At 61.3% G+C, this 19,050-nt stretch overlaps 1 protein-coding gene across 2 annotated transcripts in view; it reads right to left on the bottom strand.

Annotated features, from left to right (window-relative positions):
- Positions 1 to 584: 584 nt before the first annotated feature.
- The window catches only part of LOC122364789 (segmentation protein cap'n'collar-like), a 55,837-nt gene continuing 37,371 nt past the window's right edge, over positions 585 to 19,050 (bottom strand). Inside the window, exons 7-15 of one of the 2 annotated variants that reach the window (XM_043335524.1) lie at positions 7,682 to 7,871; positions 7,177 to 7,413; positions 6,811 to 6,889; positions 5,898 to 6,052; positions 5,407 to 5,618; positions 4,080 to 4,185; positions 3,252 to 3,442; positions 2,769 to 2,942; positions 585 to 1,706 (exon numbers count right to left, since the gene is read on the bottom strand). In XM_043335524.1, coding sequence (XP_043191459.1) covers positions 1,533 to 1,706; positions 2,769 to 2,942; positions 3,252 to 3,442; positions 4,080 to 4,185; positions 5,407 to 5,618; positions 5,898 to 6,052; positions 6,811 to 6,889; positions 7,177 to 7,413; positions 7,682 to 7,871 — 1,518 coding nt within the window. In that variant the 3' untranslated portion in view covers positions 585 to 1,532. Of the gene's footprint in view, positions 1,707 to 1,899; positions 2,002 to 2,768; positions 2,943 to 3,251; positions 3,443 to 4,079; positions 4,186 to 5,406; positions 5,619 to 5,897; positions 6,053 to 6,810; positions 6,890 to 7,176; positions 7,414 to 7,681; positions 7,872 to 19,050 lie in introns of those variants that run through there. The other variant, XM_043335525.1, reaches the window with a different exon arrangement.

The following is a 19,050-nucleotide window of genomic DNA, read 5'->3' as shown; positions in this document are numbered from 1 at the left end:
CATGGCTCAGCTCTGGCTGCTGCCAGTGGCAGCACTGGCAGCACTGGCACTGGCAGGCAGTGCTGAGCAGTGCTGAGGGCAGGCAACACTGACAGCAGCCAGTGCTGAGCCATGGGATCGCCCGATGGGTAGGGAGTAGTGGAACATCAATCTGCCCTCGAGTGTACTTCTGAGAGGCAGCCAGCCGTCTCCTCAGTGACTCGCTCCCATCAAGTCGCCAGCTGCGATTCAGACGGACTGTTACAGCGGTACCCACGGGCACGGGTACTTTCGCCGTGTCGTCCGATCGTCACGCGATTGTGCGTTTTATTCACTTCTGACGTCAACTTAAAGACCTAGAGCGAAATGCTATATATTATATGAATGTTGAATACTCCATCACTGGACGTGAAGCGTACCACCGTAACCATTGCCTGTGGATACGAGTATGACGTTAATTTTGACTGATAACGTTCAACTTTGACCGTTCATGTCCATCGCAGCTTCTCACGCGAAGCTGCCGTTTTTTTCCAGGCACCTCGGGTGTCCAACACGGACGCCGGCCAGCCGATCCGACCGGTACTCGCTAGGGTCAGACAGGGGTGTCAGCGTACCGCCAGTGTATTGGGCACGGACCCCGCGCCCACACCCGCGGCACTGTCCAGATCCCGAATAAAACAGCTCCGCGGCGGCGGCGCACCTACTGCGCGCCGCTAGCAATAAAGTCAGGTATTTCAACGGGCCCAATAAGGCATATCATCATCATCATCATCATCACATCGGCCGCGCACTTCCATCACATGCGCAGCGTCCCCCCGGTATCTGCCCCGTCTGACGTCACACAGACTCACACTGACGTCATACCCGGCCCCCGTCTGACGTCACACACACTGACGTCATACCCGGCCCCCCGTCTGACGTCATACAGACACTGACAGCATACCCGGCCCCCTGTCCCACGTCACACATACAGACGCTGACGACCCGTGCGTTCATCCATATCCCCCCCCCTCCCCCCCCGGTCCGCAGGGTGTTCACGGCTCGCCTCAGTGGCACGGCTGTGGCCAGCTCGGTGGTGCGCGACCAGAACACTCGGTAAGGCGCCCAGAAGAGGCCCCTCAGCAAAGATAGAGTCGTGTGGTAGAGCTCCAGCGTCAGTTTCCGCGGCGGTTTCCGCTCCGCCCGGCAGGTATAAAGTAGCCGACGTCCGCCGGGACCCGCACTCAGGGTCGGTAGGCACGCCCAACACACACACATACACACACACACAGCGCAGACGGCTCTGACGCCCCATACAGCTCCCTATCACGCGGTGGCTATAACCGTAAGTCGCAAACGCTAAGGCCTGTCGTTTGCGTTTGGCCCTACTTCCCACAGATAAGGCCGCATTTGCACACCAAAACACCCGTCCCGTTTGCCACATCCCATTTAACAATCCAAGGCACTCGCGCCTCTCCGCCGGCTCCCTGTGAGGGAGAGGGGTCTCCTCGCCCTCTACCCACCCGCACCTGCCTCCCTGCCTCCCTCGCTCTCTCTCTCTGAGCTCTGTCCGGTCACTGGCCGGCGCCGCGCGGTTTATGGCGAGCGGCCGGGTCGACGGCAGCCGAGGGCACGATGGCAGCGCCCCTGGCGGGGCCGCGCGGCACCAGCAGCACGTCGCCGTCGGCAGACAGCTGCAGACTGTACTCGGTCGGTGAATACGGCTGGTCGTCGGCGTCCCGCAGCGACTGAGGGCGGACGGAGGGAGTCAGAGACTGAGGGCGGACAAAGGGAGTCAGCGACTGAGGGAGAACGGAGGGAGTCAGCGACTGAGGGCGGACGGAGGGAATCAGAGACTGAGGGCGGAGGGAGTCAGCGACTGAGGGCGGACGGAGGGAGTCAGCGACTGAGGCTGGTCGTCGGCGTCCCGCAGCGACTGAGGGCGGACGGAGGGAATCAGAGACTGAGGGCGGAGGGAGTCAGCGACTGAGGGCGGACGGAGGGAGTCAGCGACTGAGGCTGGTCGTCGGCGTCCCGCAGCGACTGAGGGCGGACGGAGGGAGTCAGGAGGGAGTCAGCGACTGAGGGCGGACAGAGGGAGTCAGTGACTGAGGGAGAAGGGAGGGAGTCAGCGACTGGGGAGGGCGGAGGGAGTCAGTGACTGAGGGAGGACAGAGGGAGTCAGTGACTGAGGGCGGACGGAGGGAGTCAGCGACTGAGTACAGAGGAGGGAGTCAGCGACTGAGGGCGGACAGAGGGAGTCAGAGATTGAGGGCGGACGGAGGGTAGACTGAGGGCGGACGGAGGGCGGATGGAGGGAGTCAGTGACTGAGGGAGGACGGAGGGAGTCAGTGACTGAGGGGCTGAGGGCGGACGGAGGGAGTCAGCGACTGAGTACAGAGTCCAGGAAGTCAGCGACTGAGGGCGGACGGAGGGAGGATGGAGGGAGTCAGTGACTGCCGGCGGACTGAGGGTAGGCTGAGGGCGTCAGCGCGGTGCAGTACTGTCAGAGAACGTGTTACCCGACCACACGGGATGGACAAATGCAAAAGGCAACTACAACTGCAATGCTCCGAGAAAAGTAGCGATTATAAAATGCTGAGGGCATAAATAACGGTTGAAAGCTGGAACGCTTCAAAATGCATATGTGGTACTATCCAGCACACAGTCAAACAGCCTTGCAGAGACCAGTCGCTTCAAGATCAGGGTAAGGACCCCCGACGAGCCCCCCCCCCTGACAATGGCTGGGTATAGGGACCCCCGACCAGCCCCGCCCCGCGGCGGCCCCGTGTACTCGTATGTACTCGTACCTGGAAGACATGCCGGTGCAGCTGCGCGTACTTGTCGCGGATGCGCGCGCGCACGTCCGTCAGGTACTGGTGCTCGGCCAGGATGCGCTGCCGCTCGTCGCGCACCTTCTGCAGGTCCTCCGTCAGCGAGGTGATCTGGTCCAGCTTGCGCTTGCGGCAGTTCTGGGCGGCCAGCTGCGGCGGCGGGGGGGCGGGAGGGACGGTCTGACAGAGTCCACAGTCCACACGGAGCGGCGCCGGGCCAGCGGTACACCGCGCCGCCGCAGTGGTCAACAATCGAGTCCATATGACCACTCATAAAAAGGAAACAATAAGCTTAATTTTAACTTTTTTAAACAATTAGCTTTAACATAAAAGTCTCCGACAGCCGCACTCACATCCAGCCACAGCCCACAGCAGCAAACACAGCCCACAGTCCACAGTTACCCCCACAGCCGCTACCCTGTCCCCCAAAGCCGCTCCTCTGCCGCCCCAGCCGCCCACCTTGTTCTTGCCGCGCCGGCGGACGTCGCGCACCAGGCTGAGCTGCGCCTCGCTCAGCTGCAGCTTGGCCAGCCGCTCGTTGAAGTCGTCCATGGGCATGTGCACGATCTCGTCGGCCGTCAGCGGAATCTCCATGGAGCGCAGACGCTTCTCGTCGCGCGACACGCGCTCCGCCGGCTTCTTATCGGCCACTGCGGGGAGCGGCGGGGGGGGGGGGGGGGTGGGGGGGGGGGCGTCAGCGGTGGACCGACCGGTGACAGTGACAGTGGCGGACCGACCGGTGACAGCGGCGGACCGACCGGTGACAGTAATAGTGGCGGACCGACAGGTGGAATGGCGGACCGACCGGTGACAGCGGCGGACCGACCGGTGACAGTAATAGTTGCGGACCGACAGGTGGAATGGCGGACCGACCGGTGACAGTGGCGGACCGACCGGTGGCAGCGGCGGACCGACCGGTGACAGTAATAGTGGCGGACCGACAGGTGGAATGGCGGACCGACCGGTGACAGTGGCGGACCGACCGGTGATAGTGGCAGTGGCGGATTGGCCGGTGACAGTAACAGTGGCGGATTGGCCGGTGGTGGTGGTGGGAGGGACTCCGAGCAACTGCTGTGAAAGCAACTAACACATTGAAAAATTAATATCAGTGTGTGTCAGTGTCTCAGTCTCTCAGTGTCTCGGTGTCTCAGTGTCCCACCTTTGTCCCTGGCCACGGGCCGGTCGGTGCGGTGTCTCAGTGTCTCGATGTCTCGGTGTCTCAGTGTCTCGATGTCTCAGTGTCTCGATGTCTCGGTGTCTCGGTGTCTCAGTGTCTCAGTCTCTCACCTTTGTCTCTGGCCACGGGCCGGTCGGAGTCGCTCCCGCTCTCCACGGACGCGGGCTGGTGGTAGCTGTGGTTGTGAGCCACCGAATCCAACTGCTCCGCCGGCGACTGGAACAGAGCAATACCCGGCGGTCAGCAAACGAAACCGAACACAGCGCACGGAACCACCCCACTTGGAGTGGACGGAGCCAGCCGGCAGAAACCCAGTCAGCGTCAGCATCCGGCGACTGTGCCGACTCTCCCGACTTCCCCGGCTACTTGGGCATAGTTGGCGCAGCGATAGCACTGACCCATCGCCTGCCGTACCCGCCTCCCTCACCATTCCCTTATCTCTCCCCCTGCCGTACCCGTCTCCCCTATCTCTCCCCTGCCGTACCCGTCTCCCCCTCACCATTCCCCTATTTCTCCCTGCCGTACCCGTCTCCCCCTATCTCTCCCCTGCCGTACCCGTCTCCCCCTATCTCTCCCCTGCCGTACCCGTCTCCCCTACCTCTCCCCTGCCGTACCCGCCTCCCCCTATCTCTCTCCCTGCCGTACCGGTCTCCTCTATCTCTCCCCCTTGCCGTACCCGCCTCCCCCTATATCTCCCCTGCCATACCCCTCTCCCCCTATCTCTCCCCTGCCATACCCGTCTCCCCCTATCTCTCCCCTGCCATACCCGTCTCCCCCTATCTCTCCCCTGCCATACCCGTCTCACCTACCTCTCCCCTGCCGTACCCGTCTCCCCCTCACCATTCCCCTATCTCTCCCTGCCATACCCGTCTCCCCATCTCTCCCTGCCGTACCCGTTTCCCCCTCACCATTCCCCTATCTCTCCCCCATGCCGTACCCGTCTCCCCCTCACCATTCCCCTATCTCTCTCCTGCCGTACCAGTCTCCCCTATCTCTCCCTGCCGTACCCGTCTCCCCCATCTCTCCCCTGCCGTACCCGTCTCCCCCTCACCATTCCCCTATCTCTCCCTGCCGCACCCGCCTCCCTCTATCTCTCCCCTGCTGTACCCGCCTCCCTCTATCTCTCCCCCCTGCTGTACCCGTCTCCCCCTCACCATTCCCCTATTTCTCCCCTGCCGTACCCGCCTCCCCCTATCTCTCTCCCTGCCGTACCGGTCTCCTCTTTCTCTCCCCCTTGCCGTACCCGCCTCCCCCTATCTCTCCCCTGCTGTACCCGTCTCCCCTATCTCTCCCCTGCCGTACCCGTCTCCCCTACCTCTCCCCTGCCGTACCCGTCTCCCCCTACCTCTCCCCTGCCGTACCCGTCTCCCCCTACCTCTCCCCTGCCGTACCCGCCTCCCCCTATCTCTCTCCCTGCTGTACCCGTCTCCCCCTCACCATGCGGGTGAACTGCGGTGTGCGGCTGTACTTGATCTCGGCGATGTCGGCGGCGGCGGCGGCCTGCGGGGGCGCCGGCGCCCCGGCCGCCGGCAGCGCGGCGCCCAGACCGCCCTCCGTGCCGTACCGGTGCGCCGCCGGCGCCGGCGAGCTGGTCGGACGGCACGGCGACGCGCACACGTCGCTCGATGCGCTCGAATCATCGAACGCGCCTGTGGGGCGGCACTGGTCAAACAGACAGCCGGGCGGGCACCAGAGACCCCTGACAGTCGGTAGACAGGGCGAGCACCAGAGACCTCTGGTGGTCGGACCGGCAGCCCGGCTCACGAGTCACGGCATCAAAGGAATGCATAGTATTATAATCACAGCACAACTACATAGAAGCTAAAGCGGGACGGCTGACTTCACCCGGGATGCTCAACAAACATCCCACATCCCAGCCCCCCCCCCCCCCCCCCCACGCACACGGCGAATTACGGGCGGTCACGTACCATCCTGGCTCTGGAAGATGCGCTTTCCGTACATCTGGTGTTTCTTCTGCGCCACGGGCAGCCTGGGCGAGCGGCCGCGCGCGTCCGAGCCGGCGCCGCCGGTCGGGCCCGCCGAGCGACCCGGGCCGGCGCCGAACTGACCCGACGGGGACGACCTGCGAGGGGACAGGGGCGTCACGGACCGGTGGGGACGACCTGGCGAGGGGACAGGGGCGTCACGGACCGGTGGGGACGACCTGGCGAGGGGACAGGGGCGTCATGGCCGGCGGGGACGACCTGGTCAGGGGGACAGGGGCGCCACGGGTCGGCGGGGACGACCTGGTTAGGGGACAGGGGGGCGTCACGGGCCGGCGGGGAGGAGGGCCTGGGGCGGGTCAGGGGAGGTGGGTAGTCGGGCGAGAACAAAACACACAGCTCCGTATAACCATACAACTGCATATTCGGCCGTGTCCCCCTGTCACAAGCCACAATTCTGATGTTATAAGCGCTAGCTGTTCATATGAGGGCGGACCAGGACAGAAAAATAAGCCCTCCTACATCGATGCCTGCATTGTATGCTGTTGCGTTCGGTGTTCCTGCATGAACTTTATTTAGGTGTTGCGTGGGTGTTCGTGCATTAAAGTTCCCAGCATCACCTAGCCAACAATGGGTGTCCACCCGTTACAATCACATCTAACCTGATAAAATTGATCGCTCCACAGATGCCGAGTCACAGTACCACCCTGTGACACGGCTCTCCCACCGTGTTACACGGTTCGCCCTGTAACACGACTCTCCCTCTGACACCTCTCCCACCCTGTGGCACGGCTCTCCCTGTGACACGGCTCCCTGTGACGCAGCTCTCCCTGTGACACGGCTCTCCCTGTGCCGCGTTTGAGGCGGCTCGGCGGGCTCCCCGTCGGTCGCTACTCACTGGGACTGTCCGCCGGAAGGTGACTGGGCCGGACTGCCGCCGCCGGCGCCCTGACTGCCGGAACTCCAGTCCTGGGGCGCTGCCAACAGCACAGTAGCAGCGTCACCGGCCGGCCGCGGAGAAACACAGGGATTATCGCGGGGTGGACGGCAGGTAGCGCCACCTCAGATACACAGCCAAACACAGGCCTAGCGCTCAAATTACTCGTACATATAAAGGAGATGCACAAACTGATCATCAGCAGTAGGTATACAGCGAGCGGCGGAGCGGCTCGATCAGAGGTCTCGCCGGCCGACCTGCCATCCGCGGGACACTGTCCACCGCCCAGTGAGCCCAGGCCGTCCGGCGGGCCGTCCGAGCACCCACCGAGCTCCGTGATGGGCATCGTCGACAGGTCGAGCTGGTCGACCCCGAGCAGCTGGGAGAGGAACGCCTCGTCCTGGTCCAGCGGCGAGCCGCCGGCCGCGCCCACCGCCTGGCCCGGCACACCGGCCGGCGACAGCTGGAAGTACGTCAGCTCGCCGCCGGAGGCGCCACCGTCGTCCAGCAGCGGCGGCCCGCCGGAGGGCAGGCTGAGCGGGGCTGCCGGCTGAGCCAGCGCTCCTGAGGGGGAGGGAGGGGGTGTCAGAAGGCCGGCCGGTGTAAACCAACACCCGGGCAGTGTGCTGTTGCAATGGAACATGAAAACGTAACTTCCCTGTTCCCTGAACAAGAAGAAAACATTCCTAGTTCTTTCTGTCCCCTATCGTCTCACACCTCCCAACACAACCACCCAGCACCCGTGAACCCCTGACCCGTGACCCCCACTAACCCGATGCTCCCAATGACCCCCCCCCAACACACCGCCACACTGACCCGCTATCCTACTGACCTGTGTCTGGGATGAAGCCGCCCGGCAGCAGTCCGTGTCCGGTCGGCAGCGCGCCCGGCCCGGTCGGCAGCGGGCGCAGCGGAGTCCCGACCGGCGCCGGCGCCTCCTGTCCAGCCGGCAGCAGCAGCACACTGGCCAGGTCCTGCCAGCGCTGCTCCATGCTGACCATCCGGTTCAGCGGCACCCGCGGCTGCCGGCGCACAGAGAACAGTCAGCTCAGCTCAGGTCAGTGGGGTAACGGCTTCCTAACAGGGATACTCGCGGCTGGCGACGGATGACACCGTCAGGTCAGGTCAGGTGAGCCAAGGTCAGGTTAGGTCAGTGTGTTCAGTATCGTGGCCCTGTGACCGGCGGCAGAGAGGTCAGGTTGGGTCAGCTAACCGAGGGAGATGTCAGGCGACAGAATATCGCGGGCAATGCCAGACAATTGCAAATCAGCGTGTTACAACCGAGCTCAGAGTGATATTCCCGCGGCGCTGCTGCGAGGGGCGGTAAGACACTGTTGAAGACGCTGTTAACCCGCGCCCTGCTGGGGGGGGGTGTTTTAACACCCCCCCCTTGTGGTTTTTCGCGACTATCTCAAAAACGGCGGCGCGGAGCGCCGCCGTTTTTGGTACACCTTATCATACATCAATTCTACACATGTTGTGAAAATTTCAGACCAAGGTCATTCAAGGTCAGGTCACCAGGTCACTTGAAGTGACCTCACCTCATAAAAAGTTTCAATGTCTGTCATAGCTACACCGAGTGACCGATCGCTTTGAAACTTTCAGCGATTGCTAAGAGCAATAGCATGTACAAAATGTATATCTCAGAATTTTGATATCGATGACCTAAGGTCAGGTCAATTTTGCGACCTCCCCATTATAAGTCAATGGGAGAAAATTGAAATGCGCCTCTTTTGGATGAAAGACATTATAAACACTCCCAAACACCGAATTACAAGTGGTTTAGACACACTGAACATGAAAATGGTGTCCGTGACCCTTGTTTATGCCCTGAGGTCATCTTAGGTCACGAATGGTATCTAACAGTTTTTCGCAAATAACTTTTGATATAGGCATGCTAGAGCGATGAAAACGCCTTAGATGTGTTAAGCTCGACGATACGGATCGACTGATATGCAACATGACCCTTTCCGGTCAGGTCATGACCTTGACCTGAGGTCAAATTTTCAAGTTGACCTTTCAAGGTCAAGTTATAGTTCATTCGATGCGTCTTGACGAGAGGAACACGATGCCGGTAAAAGTAAGCTCGTACAGGGCTTGGGTCAAAAGTTATTGCAGAAAAACTGTTTCCAAAAAAATCGGCTATTTTTGCAGTTTTTGCCCCCTGCAGGCAAAACCGTTGACGTTAGGTCAAATCTGAGAGAATTACTCAGAAAGGGCGTTAATAGGGCTATCGAATGCGCTTTTCCGCGGCGCTGTAGCTCTATTTGTTCCCGAGTTATGCGTTGGCTTCTTGGAAATTTTCGCCATTCGACCTGGAAATCGGCGTAATTTTGCCTTCAATGACCTCTGGTGACCTGACCTTTGACCTGACCAAAAAATTGACCGAAGTGATTTCGTCATTATTTTTGACGCTCTTTCGAACGCCGCCTTCCGCGTATCGCTACGTGGCCCAGGAGCCGAGTTACAAGGGGGGGTGTTCAAACACCCCCCCCCCCCAGCAGGGCGTGGAAATCCAGGACCCCCAGCCGGGCGCGGGTTAAGGACAGGTCAGTGGATCTGGCTGGTCCAAAATGGACAAGGGCAGAGAAAAGAGCGGCCGCCGGGAGGACGGAGGGAGGGCGGCCCGGTCACAGAGCCACCCAAAGGCAGAGCCACACAACAGAAACAGGTTCAGATCAACATGTCTTCTTTCAGATCAACATGTCTCTGTCAGCTGAGAGAGCACTGAGGTAAATGATCGGGTCGAGATGGATTGGCCCTGCCAGGCTGGTCAGATGACAGGCTCTGAGTACAAGATTGCGGGACTGGTCATTTGGGCCAGGTTCGCGATGCCCCCCCCCCTCCCTCCCTCTTCCACCTTTCGGAAGGAACCCGTCGGACGAGGGACGAGGGTTAAGATCGGGTGGGGGGAGGGGCGAGCGCGGTACACTGCTGTATACCTCGCAGTCCCGCGGGCACATATCGGTAGTTCCGCGGCCATTTCTCCCCGTGCGGCCCTTAGCGCGTACCGCGTCAGCTCCGCCCGGCGCCAATACATGCCCTTGATGCAGGCCACATCAGCTCTGCCCCGGCCCTAATACAGGACCCTAATACAGGACCCTAATGCAGGCCACATCAGCTCTGCCCCGGCCCTAATACAGGACCCTAATACAGGCCACAATCATCAGCTCCACCCCGGCCCTAATACAGGACCCTAATACAGGCCACATCAGCTCCACCCCGGCCCTAATACAGGACCCTAATGCAGGGCCCCTAATACAGGACCCTAATGCAGGGCCCCTAATACAGGACCCTAATGCAGGGCCCCTAATACAGGACCCTAATACAGGACCCTAATGCAGGGCCCCTAATACAGGACCCTAATACAGGTCCCTAATGCAGGACTCTGATACAGGCTATATCAGCTCCGCCCGGGTCCTAATGCAGGGCCCCGTTACAGGCCACATCAGGGAGGGCAGTCCCTAATACAGGGAGGGAGGGCGGTCCCTAATACAGGGAGGGAGGGCGGTCCCTAACACAGGGAGGGAGGGAGGGCGCCGGCACGGACGGCGGCCGGCCCGCCAGATGTCCCCGGAGAAACGGCCCACACTGATGGCGGCTGACAAATGAGCTGGGAAAGGAGAGACGCCAGCGACACAAAGCCAGCCGGGCGGCCCGGCTCGGCGGGATAAGACGCGCCGCGATTCTGCGAACGGAGCGAACGGCAACGGACGGAGAGACGCCGGGCGACACGGGAGACGGCCGGGAGGTGACAAACGGCGCTACTGCCACAACAGGTGCGGACTGCGGCGCCATCACTGGTACGCCACCGCGGCCCATCTGCTGGGATAATTGCTTCATACGCTCTAATGGTTTCTCGGGGAACGCAAAATTACATTAACACGAATAGGCGCGGGACCACGCATTAATTTCTAACCAGGATGCATTAGTTCATCACCGGTATGGCCGGTCAGGTCAGGTCGGGTGGGACCGGGTCAGGTTAGGTCAGGTCAGGTCAGGTCAGGTCAGGTCAGGTCGGGTGGGAGCGGGTTAGGTCGGGTCAGGTCAGGTGGGACCGGGTCAGGTCAGGTCAGGTTAGGTCAGGTGTAGCGTGACGCAAGGATGAATGTGAGCCGTATAAGTGTGAGTCAGCTTCAGCGTCGAGCTGTGAACCGGTGACCCAGCGTTGGTCATAGCCGCCGGCATCTGATGCCGGCAGGGCCGAGTTACACCCTGCAAGTAGCTGGGCCGGGCATGACGTATGGGAGCATGATTGGCTGGTTATGATGTGAGATATATGACGTATGACAGCGCGATTGGTTGGTGATGATGTGAGATGTGTGTCTGCGAGCTGTGGATGTGCCAGGAGGGGGATCGTGAGTTTAGTTGGCTGGAAGGTGTTGGGAGAGCAGAATAGATCTTCTTCTTGTGCTGGACGGTGACTTTTAAGTCAGTACGACAAGCTATTTCGGCCTTCTCGACTAAGTGTTGTGATTATGTCTGACGTAGAAGAGGGCAGTGGTGCACCGGTAGCTGGTACCAATACCATGGAACCAGAGTTTCCTGCGCCTGCATTCGATCTGCGGGCAATACCGGAGTTCGACGGCAGCGGTGACGTCGTCAGATGGCTGGAGCAGGCGACACAGCTGTGTGCCCTGCGTCGTGTGTCACTGGCCGCTGTCATACCCACACGCCTGAGGGACCAGGCGTACGAGGTGTGGGCCACCCTCTCCTCCACCGAGCAGCGGGATGCTGCAATCGTCCGCCAAAAACTGCATCGTGCATTTGCATGGATGAAGCGGACTGCCAACCGCCTCAGCCCGGACTGGGACACTCCGATCGTCAGCGAGGAACTACAACGTGAGGTGGATGAGGTGTCACGGCGGTTTCGAGCATGTGACCCGGCACGCGGCCAGTGGTGTGTGACAGGGACGAGCGTCGTGGTGTGGACCGACGCCAGCTCCATCGCCCGCGGTGTCGTGCTCACTGACCCTGACACGGGCGCCATCATCGAGGACGCGTCCTGGCTGCGTGCCGAATCGGAGAGGGACGTGCACATCAATATCTCAGAACTGGATGCCGCTCTCAACGGTGTCAACCTGGCGGTAGCATGGGGCTTCCGTCGCCTGACGCTCCGGACAGACTCGGTGACGGTGCACCGCTGGCTGAGTGACGCGCTGTCGGGTAAGGCAAGGCTGCGAACCAAGGCGCAGTCCGAAATGCTTATCCGACGGCGCGTGGCTGTTTTCCGTCAGCTCGTCATCGAGTACGAACTGGAGGTCACTATCGAGCTGGTCGCGTCAGCGGTCAACCGTGCTGATGAGGTGACGCGGGTGCCCAACGCCTGGCTGCAGACTGCCGACCAGCCAACCACTGATTCGTCCAAAGCACAACCGGTGGCTGTCGCTGCCATCACAAGTGCCTCAGCGAGTGACATCCGCACCATCCACGAAAACATCGGTCACCAAGGAGTGAGGAGAACGTTGTGGTACGCCCGACGTGAGCTGGGGGTGAGGCGGGTGTCAAAACCAGCTGTGCGAGACGTGGTCAGACGATGCCAGACGTGTGCCTCGATTGACCCGGCGCCGGAGCGCTGGCCCGGTGGGTCACTCGGAACAGAACGCACGTGGGATCGCCTGGCCATGGATGTCACCCACGTGCACGGCCACCCATACCTGACGCTGGTGGACTGCGGACCGTCGAGGTACGCCATATGGCGACGGCTTCGCCGGGCAGGAGCTCTGGAGATTGTGAGTGAGCTGGAGAACGTGTTTCTAGAGCGTGGAGCCCCGGCGGAAATACTCACGGACAATGCGACAGAGTTCCGTGGCCGGGTCATGTTAGCGTTCGCGGCTCGCTGGGACGTATCCATCCGGTTCCGCGCTGCCTACGAGCCCGGCGGGAACGGCATCGTCGAGCGCCATCATCGTACCATCAAAGTGATGGTGGCCCGGCAGTCCTGCTCCGTTGCTGAAGCAGTCCATCGATACAACGTGACACCGAAGGATGGCAGTGACCCGGCCACAGCTCCAATCAACGGGGTGCTTCGACACCCTGGCCGAGACGTTGACGTGACGCCCCGCAGAACCTCAGACGAGCCTGGTGACGCCCTGCCGCTGAAGAAACCCGGTGTATACCAGGTAGGGGACAAGGTGTGGGTTCGGCGGCGGGGCGACCGATGTTTTGTAAAGTCAGACGAGGGTATTGTGACAGGCGTCGTTTCGGCCCAGACAATCGAAGTCGATAATGTCCCACGACATGTGCGAAACCTCCGACATCGGTTGACCGTCCCTGAATGTCCGAGGCCAGGGGCTCTGCGAGCGCCAACGGTGGAGTGGTCTGATGACAGCGAGTGTGATGGCGTGTGTGTGTCGCCAGCTCCGAGTGATGTGACGGAGTCGGACACGCGGCCGCCCAGCGTCGCTCAGTCCCCGGACCCCGATCCACCGACCGGGTCCGATGTGTCCGCAGACGAGAGTGAAACGTTCGTGCCTGCGACGCTGCGGCGTGGTACGCGTGTTCGAAGAGAGCCGGAAAGATATGGCGATGGTGTGCCAGAGGATGTAGTTGATGCGTTGATTGAATGACATGTAACATGTAGAGTAATGTGGTTCTTCAGAACCAGGGGGTGATGTAGCGTGACGCAAGGATGAATGTGAGCCGTATAAGTGTGAGTCAGCTTCAGCGTCGAGCTGTGAACCGGTGACCCAGCGTTGGTCATAGCCGCCGGCATCTGATGCCGGCAGGGCCGAGTTACACCCTGCAAGTAGCTGGGCCGGGCATGACGTATGGGAGCATGATTGGCTGGTTATGATGTGAGATATATGACGTATGACAGCGCGATTGGTTGGTGATGATGTGAGATGTGTGTCTGCGAGCTGTGGATGTGCCAGGAGGGGGATCGTGAGTTTAGTTGGCTGGAAGGTGTTGGGAGAGCAGAATAGATCTTCTTCTTGTGCTGGACGGTGACTTTTAAGTCAGTACGACATCAGGTCAGGTCAGGTCAGGTCAGGTCAGGTCGGGTGGGAGCGGGTTAGGTCGGGTCAGGTCAGGTCGGGTCAGTCACCTCAGCGGTCTGCGGTCGGACGACTGACGACTCCACCATTGCCGGGACCGCGCGCTCGGCCGCTGGCTGGCACGCCCACCATGCTGACCAGTCTGCACCACACCGGCACCGGGTCACCAGTCACCAGCGGCGCTGACGTCACCACCGCACAGCTGACGTCACCACCGCAGAGCTGACGTGCGCGGCGTCACCCAGCGTCACACGCACGCGTCAGAGGCGCCGATAGCTCCTCCGGGCCACCGCCGCCCTCAGCACTGCGGCCACTCGACACGGGGAACCTATCGCGGCGCGCGGCGCGATTCCGTCAGTAGGGGCCCTCAGAGACGAGGTCGGCCATCCCAGCGTGACTGCGGGCTATCTCCCGCGCTGCCGGTCTCACAGAGCCGCCGCGCCGGTCAGCTCGGTGTACGTACCAGCGCGGCCCGAGCGGCTGGCCGGCCGGCACGACCGCCTCACCCGCCACTGTCCGGTGTACGGCTTCCGCGGGCCACCGGCCACCGCCGCTCCCAGCGGCCGACTCCGCCCGGAGTCCCCAACCACCGCACCGGTCACCCAGGGGGCCCTTCTCGGTCACGGCGCCGCACGTCCGCACTGTTGATTTGATTATGTCACTCCTGACCCCGCGTGTGCTCAGCAGTCCTCAGCAAAGCAGTCGCGCCAGAGCACCTCAGCGGCGCACCGTACACCGGAGCACCGCTCACCGGAGCACCTCAGCGGCGCACGCACACCAGAGAACCACGCGCCAGAGCACCTCAGCGGCGCACCGCTCACCAGAGCACCTCACGCCGCAGCCCGCCGCCCTGACTGACCGTGCCTCTCGCCCGCCGCGTCTCAGCAGCGCGGCACACTCCAAAGGCGGCGCGTCGTGGCCCGGGGCCACGCTCCGAGCGACGACAGTGCTCGACGGGGCGCCGCCGGACTGGCGACGGGGCGCCGGGCGGACTGGCGACGGGGCGCGGACGTCGTCAGTGCGTGCGGATCACGAGCGGCGCTGTGGACGACTGGGTGCCGAGCAGCCTTCATGGCGCCGAGCAGCGGCGGCGGCGGCGGCGCGGCGCCGCTGATTTATTGTGTACGTGTCGGCGGCCGTACGTCGAGGTTACGCCGCCCGTCCGCTGCGCCAATGGTGGCTGGAGGTCAGCCGCGGCCCGCCAGTCCGCGCACCGCCCGCCCGCCTGCACAGACAGCGCGAACATCCTCTGACCGCCGGCGCACGGGGCACACATCACAGCAGCTGCACAACGCGTAGAGCTAGCTTGCTGTGTTTTAGAGAATGTCTGTAGACGGGTAACTGAACATCGCCCAGCACTGACCACTGACAAGTGAGGCAGCTGCAGAGTGCCTCACAGCACCAGGTGTGAGAGGGACGTCTTGTTGTCACAGCGCGGCCGTCCCTGGGCGGGTGCACGGGTGCTGGCAGGGCAGCCGCTCGACGGGCCGCCCGCCGGCCCGCCGGCCCACCGCCCAGCGCGCCCGGCTGTGTGAACTCCCATTAGCGCAGGATTGATGGATCACAATGGGCGCCGACCATTACGATTGAGGGCTATTTCGCTCACAACAATGGCTGTCACGCCCCGAATCGGGTCGGCCGCGGCGCGACGGTATGTGGGCAGCGGTGGCCGTAACAAACCGAGCCGCGGCATCCGGCGGCGGCGTGCCGGCCGCCAGCGCTGCGGCGCGCAACTGACTGGCGCACACCGTCTACAGTTCCGCCGTCACACGGAACAATATCAGCAGCGCGGCACCCGATGGACAGGCGCACACCACCAGCAGGTCCGCCGCCACACGGAACATCCCATCAGCAGCGGCACCCGATCAACCGGCACACACCGCCTACAGGTCCGCCGTCACACCGAACATCCTATCAGCAGCGGCGCGGCACCCGATCGACTGGCGCTGACACCGCGCCTGACTTCAGGACACCGTCCCACACCCCACCGTCCGACCCGGAGCACATCTGGCGCCGCGCCCTGGCCCCTGTGGTTCACCGTGTGCATGTATGTCCACTGTCCGCTCAGTGTCCACTGTCCACTGTCCGCTCAGTGTCCACTGCACGCTGTCCACTGTCCTCTCATACCTGTCCAATACACCGGCCCCGCTGATACCATACACCGTCTGATACCATCAACCATAGGCCCATGCATCAACATACCGCGCCAACTGTTTCCGACACAGTCCTTCTGCACAGCGACTGTATAGTTATGCTGTAGGATTGTAGGTAATCGCCATCTCGCCCCGCGAGCAGTCCCTCACCAAGCTATACCGGTGGTCACGTTAGCGCCCTCAGATACGGGGAGTGCGTCGCGTATCGGCGTGTGGCGCACACAGAGCTCGCACATCTACCGCGCGATAAACAACTCAAACACACGGGTCGCAAATTTAGCCGCGATAAGCGACTCAAACATCGCCTCTGCTGTATCGTGCCGGCACTGTTCTGAGCTAATTTTATGTGCCGTCAGTCGGAATTAATGCGACTCGGACCGCGATAAACCGCTCATTCCAGCCGTAGCGTGCATTGCGATGCGGATGCGGGAGGTCGGTCGTAATTCACACACCGTGGCGTCCGCGCCGGGCGCCGGACGAGCGCTCGTACGCCGCCCAGCAGTGTCTCACTGACACACACTGCCCGGCCGACCCAGCCCGAGCCCCTGCCAGTGACGGCCCGTCGGCGAGCCGCTCGGGTACATACATCAGAGCCCAGCGGACCGGGCAGGTACAGCCCACCGCTAAAGTAATGTGGGGTTTTACCAATCTCAACGGTTGGCTTTGACTGGCGATTGTTTAATGCGGAGTGATCGAAAAGAAGATGTCAATAGCTAAAGTTGCAGCTGCAAGGGTGACGATACATATAAGCTACATTCAAAGTTTCATTGTAGTCTGGCTAATCGTTCCTAAGCTTCAGAAGCAGAACATACCCATGACTGAAACCCCACATTACTTCTGCTGTGGACTGTACATACACTGTGTGCCTGCCCGCCGCGCTCGACGGCAGCCTCCGGCGCCGCGCGCGCCGCTGATGATACCCTTCACCTTCAGTACCGGCGTGCAGCGCGCCACGGCCGCCACGGCCGCCGTAACGGCGCCATTATCTCCGCTAACGCCGCCGGTAACGGCAGCGGAGAGAGCGGAGGCACTGCACAGCGCGGCGGGTCAGCGGCTGGGGCCAGGGTCTGGGAGTACCGGGCTCTGATAGGGGAAGTTGGGGGAACGCCGAATACTTTTTTTCTGACGCCCGTAGCACGCAAGGTAGACAACATCAGCTATTTTTCTTGGCGTCATTCGAGAGGCCAGTCTTTTGTCTTTCAAACATACCAGGCGCATTTGATGAATTCGCATACCGTTAAGCGCAAAAACTAAAAATATCAAAGACCTGACTTTTTCGGCGTTACCCCGGACTGCGGGGAAAGCCGAAAATGGGATAAATGATCTACGAGGAATGCCGACATTGATGTTTTGCCAATTTATTTCAAACTTTATCAAAATTTCATCAAAGCTGACACGCGTTTCAAGAGCTTGAGGACGCTTGGTGCACACTGGAAGTTATAATTGTGTGATATAATAAGGAAATGCCAGGTAAATCATTCCTTATAGGTAACAGGCCGTTGTGCCGGCTGAAAGTGTAATTTGTTTGACTAAAAATACGCGTTGCTATTCTACAGCAGTAAAGTCCACGTAGCGTGCTTTAACGTGCGTAATTGCACGTTTTCGGCATTACCCCAGCCAGCCATACTTTCATTTGCAGGCCCATAACTTTTAAACCTGCTGTATAAATTTCAAATAGGCAGCACACTTATGCAAAGACATGCTGAAGATTACTTGATCGAATTGGCCAGACAAACGGTAGCATAATGAGTAACAAATGCAGCTTCAAAGGCGCATGTAGTACAAGGGAAACGTACCTTGAAAACGCTTTTGGCGCCCTCACAGCCGAAGTATTCCAAATGACGACTCGTAACAAGCATGCGATAATTGTAGTCACTTAAGCTTCAGAGCATCACTGAGACGTGGAATCCATGTCGTACGGTTTTAGAAATATCTCGAATTTCGGCTTTGCCCCAACTCCGGCATTGCCCCAACTTCCCCTACAGGGACCGGGTACTCGGGGATCTGATACAAATGGTCGATAGTGCATTGGTGGGACGACGCGCGACAGCCCCTGCTAGCCCAACGATAATCGGGGACCGCAGAGCACAGCCCGGGACAGCCCAATGATACTCGGGGACCGCAGAACACAGCCTGGGGTAGCCCAATGATACTCGGGGACAGCAGAGGACAGCCCAACGATACTCGGGGACGGGGGGCAGCAGAGAACAGTCTGGAGCAGCCCAGTGATACTCGAGGACAGCAGAGGACAGCTCGGGGGTAGCCCAGTGATACTCGGGGACCGCAGGGGACAGCCCGGGGTAGTTCCTTTATACTCGACGCACCGCAGAACGTCGACAGGCACGTCGACAGGTCCAGGGCTAGGCTTGGGATGGACACGAGAGCGGACGTTTTGGTTGTGAGGGAGCCGCCATCACAGCCAGAGCCTCCCGTCTCCACAGCGGCGGCCCTCTCCACACATTGACAGAGCCACGCCGCCTGGGAACACCGGTGGCCCGCGGACCGCCCGCGCCGCCGACCACGCCTTGTTGCACCGTGACCGCCGGTCCGGGGCGGCGGGTTCCCACGGCCGGTGCCGCTTCACACCGGCCGGGCCGCCTCAGCAGCTGTCCGGCGGGACATCACATGGGCGACCACAGAGTGACCGCCGCGCACCACTCTGCCCGGAGACCGCAGTCCGCACCAGGCAGCGGTACAGTGGTGTAAGTCCACCCGGGAACCGGTACGGCAGTGGTGTAGGTCCGCCCGGGAACCGGCACGGTACAGTGGTGTAGGTCCTCCCGGAGACCGGTACGGCAGTGGTGTAGGTCCGCCTGGGACCCGGTACGGTACAGTGGTGTAGGTCCGCCTGGGAACCGGTACGGTACAGTGGTGTAGGTCCTCCCGGAGACCGGTACGGCAGTGGTGTAGGTCCGCCTGGGACCCGGTACGGTACAGTGGTGTAGGTCCGCCTGGGACCCGGTACGGTACAGTGGTGTAGGTCCGCCTGGGAACCGGTACGGTACAGTGGTGTAGGTCCGCCCGGGAACCGGTACGGTACAGTGGTGTAG

The sequence above is a fragment of the Amphibalanus amphitrite genome, unplaced genomic scaffold (assembly GCF_019059575.1).
Source record: "Amphibalanus amphitrite isolate SeventyFive unplaced genomic scaffold, NRLGWU_Aamphi_draft 000697F_arrow, whole genome shotgun sequence".
Taxonomy (NCBI): domain Eukaryota; kingdom Metazoa; phylum Arthropoda; class Thecostraca; order Balanomorpha; family Balanidae; genus Amphibalanus; species Amphibalanus amphitrite.
Note: the sequence above shows the minus strand (reverse complement) of the source record. Positions and strands in the feature narration are given on the sequence as shown.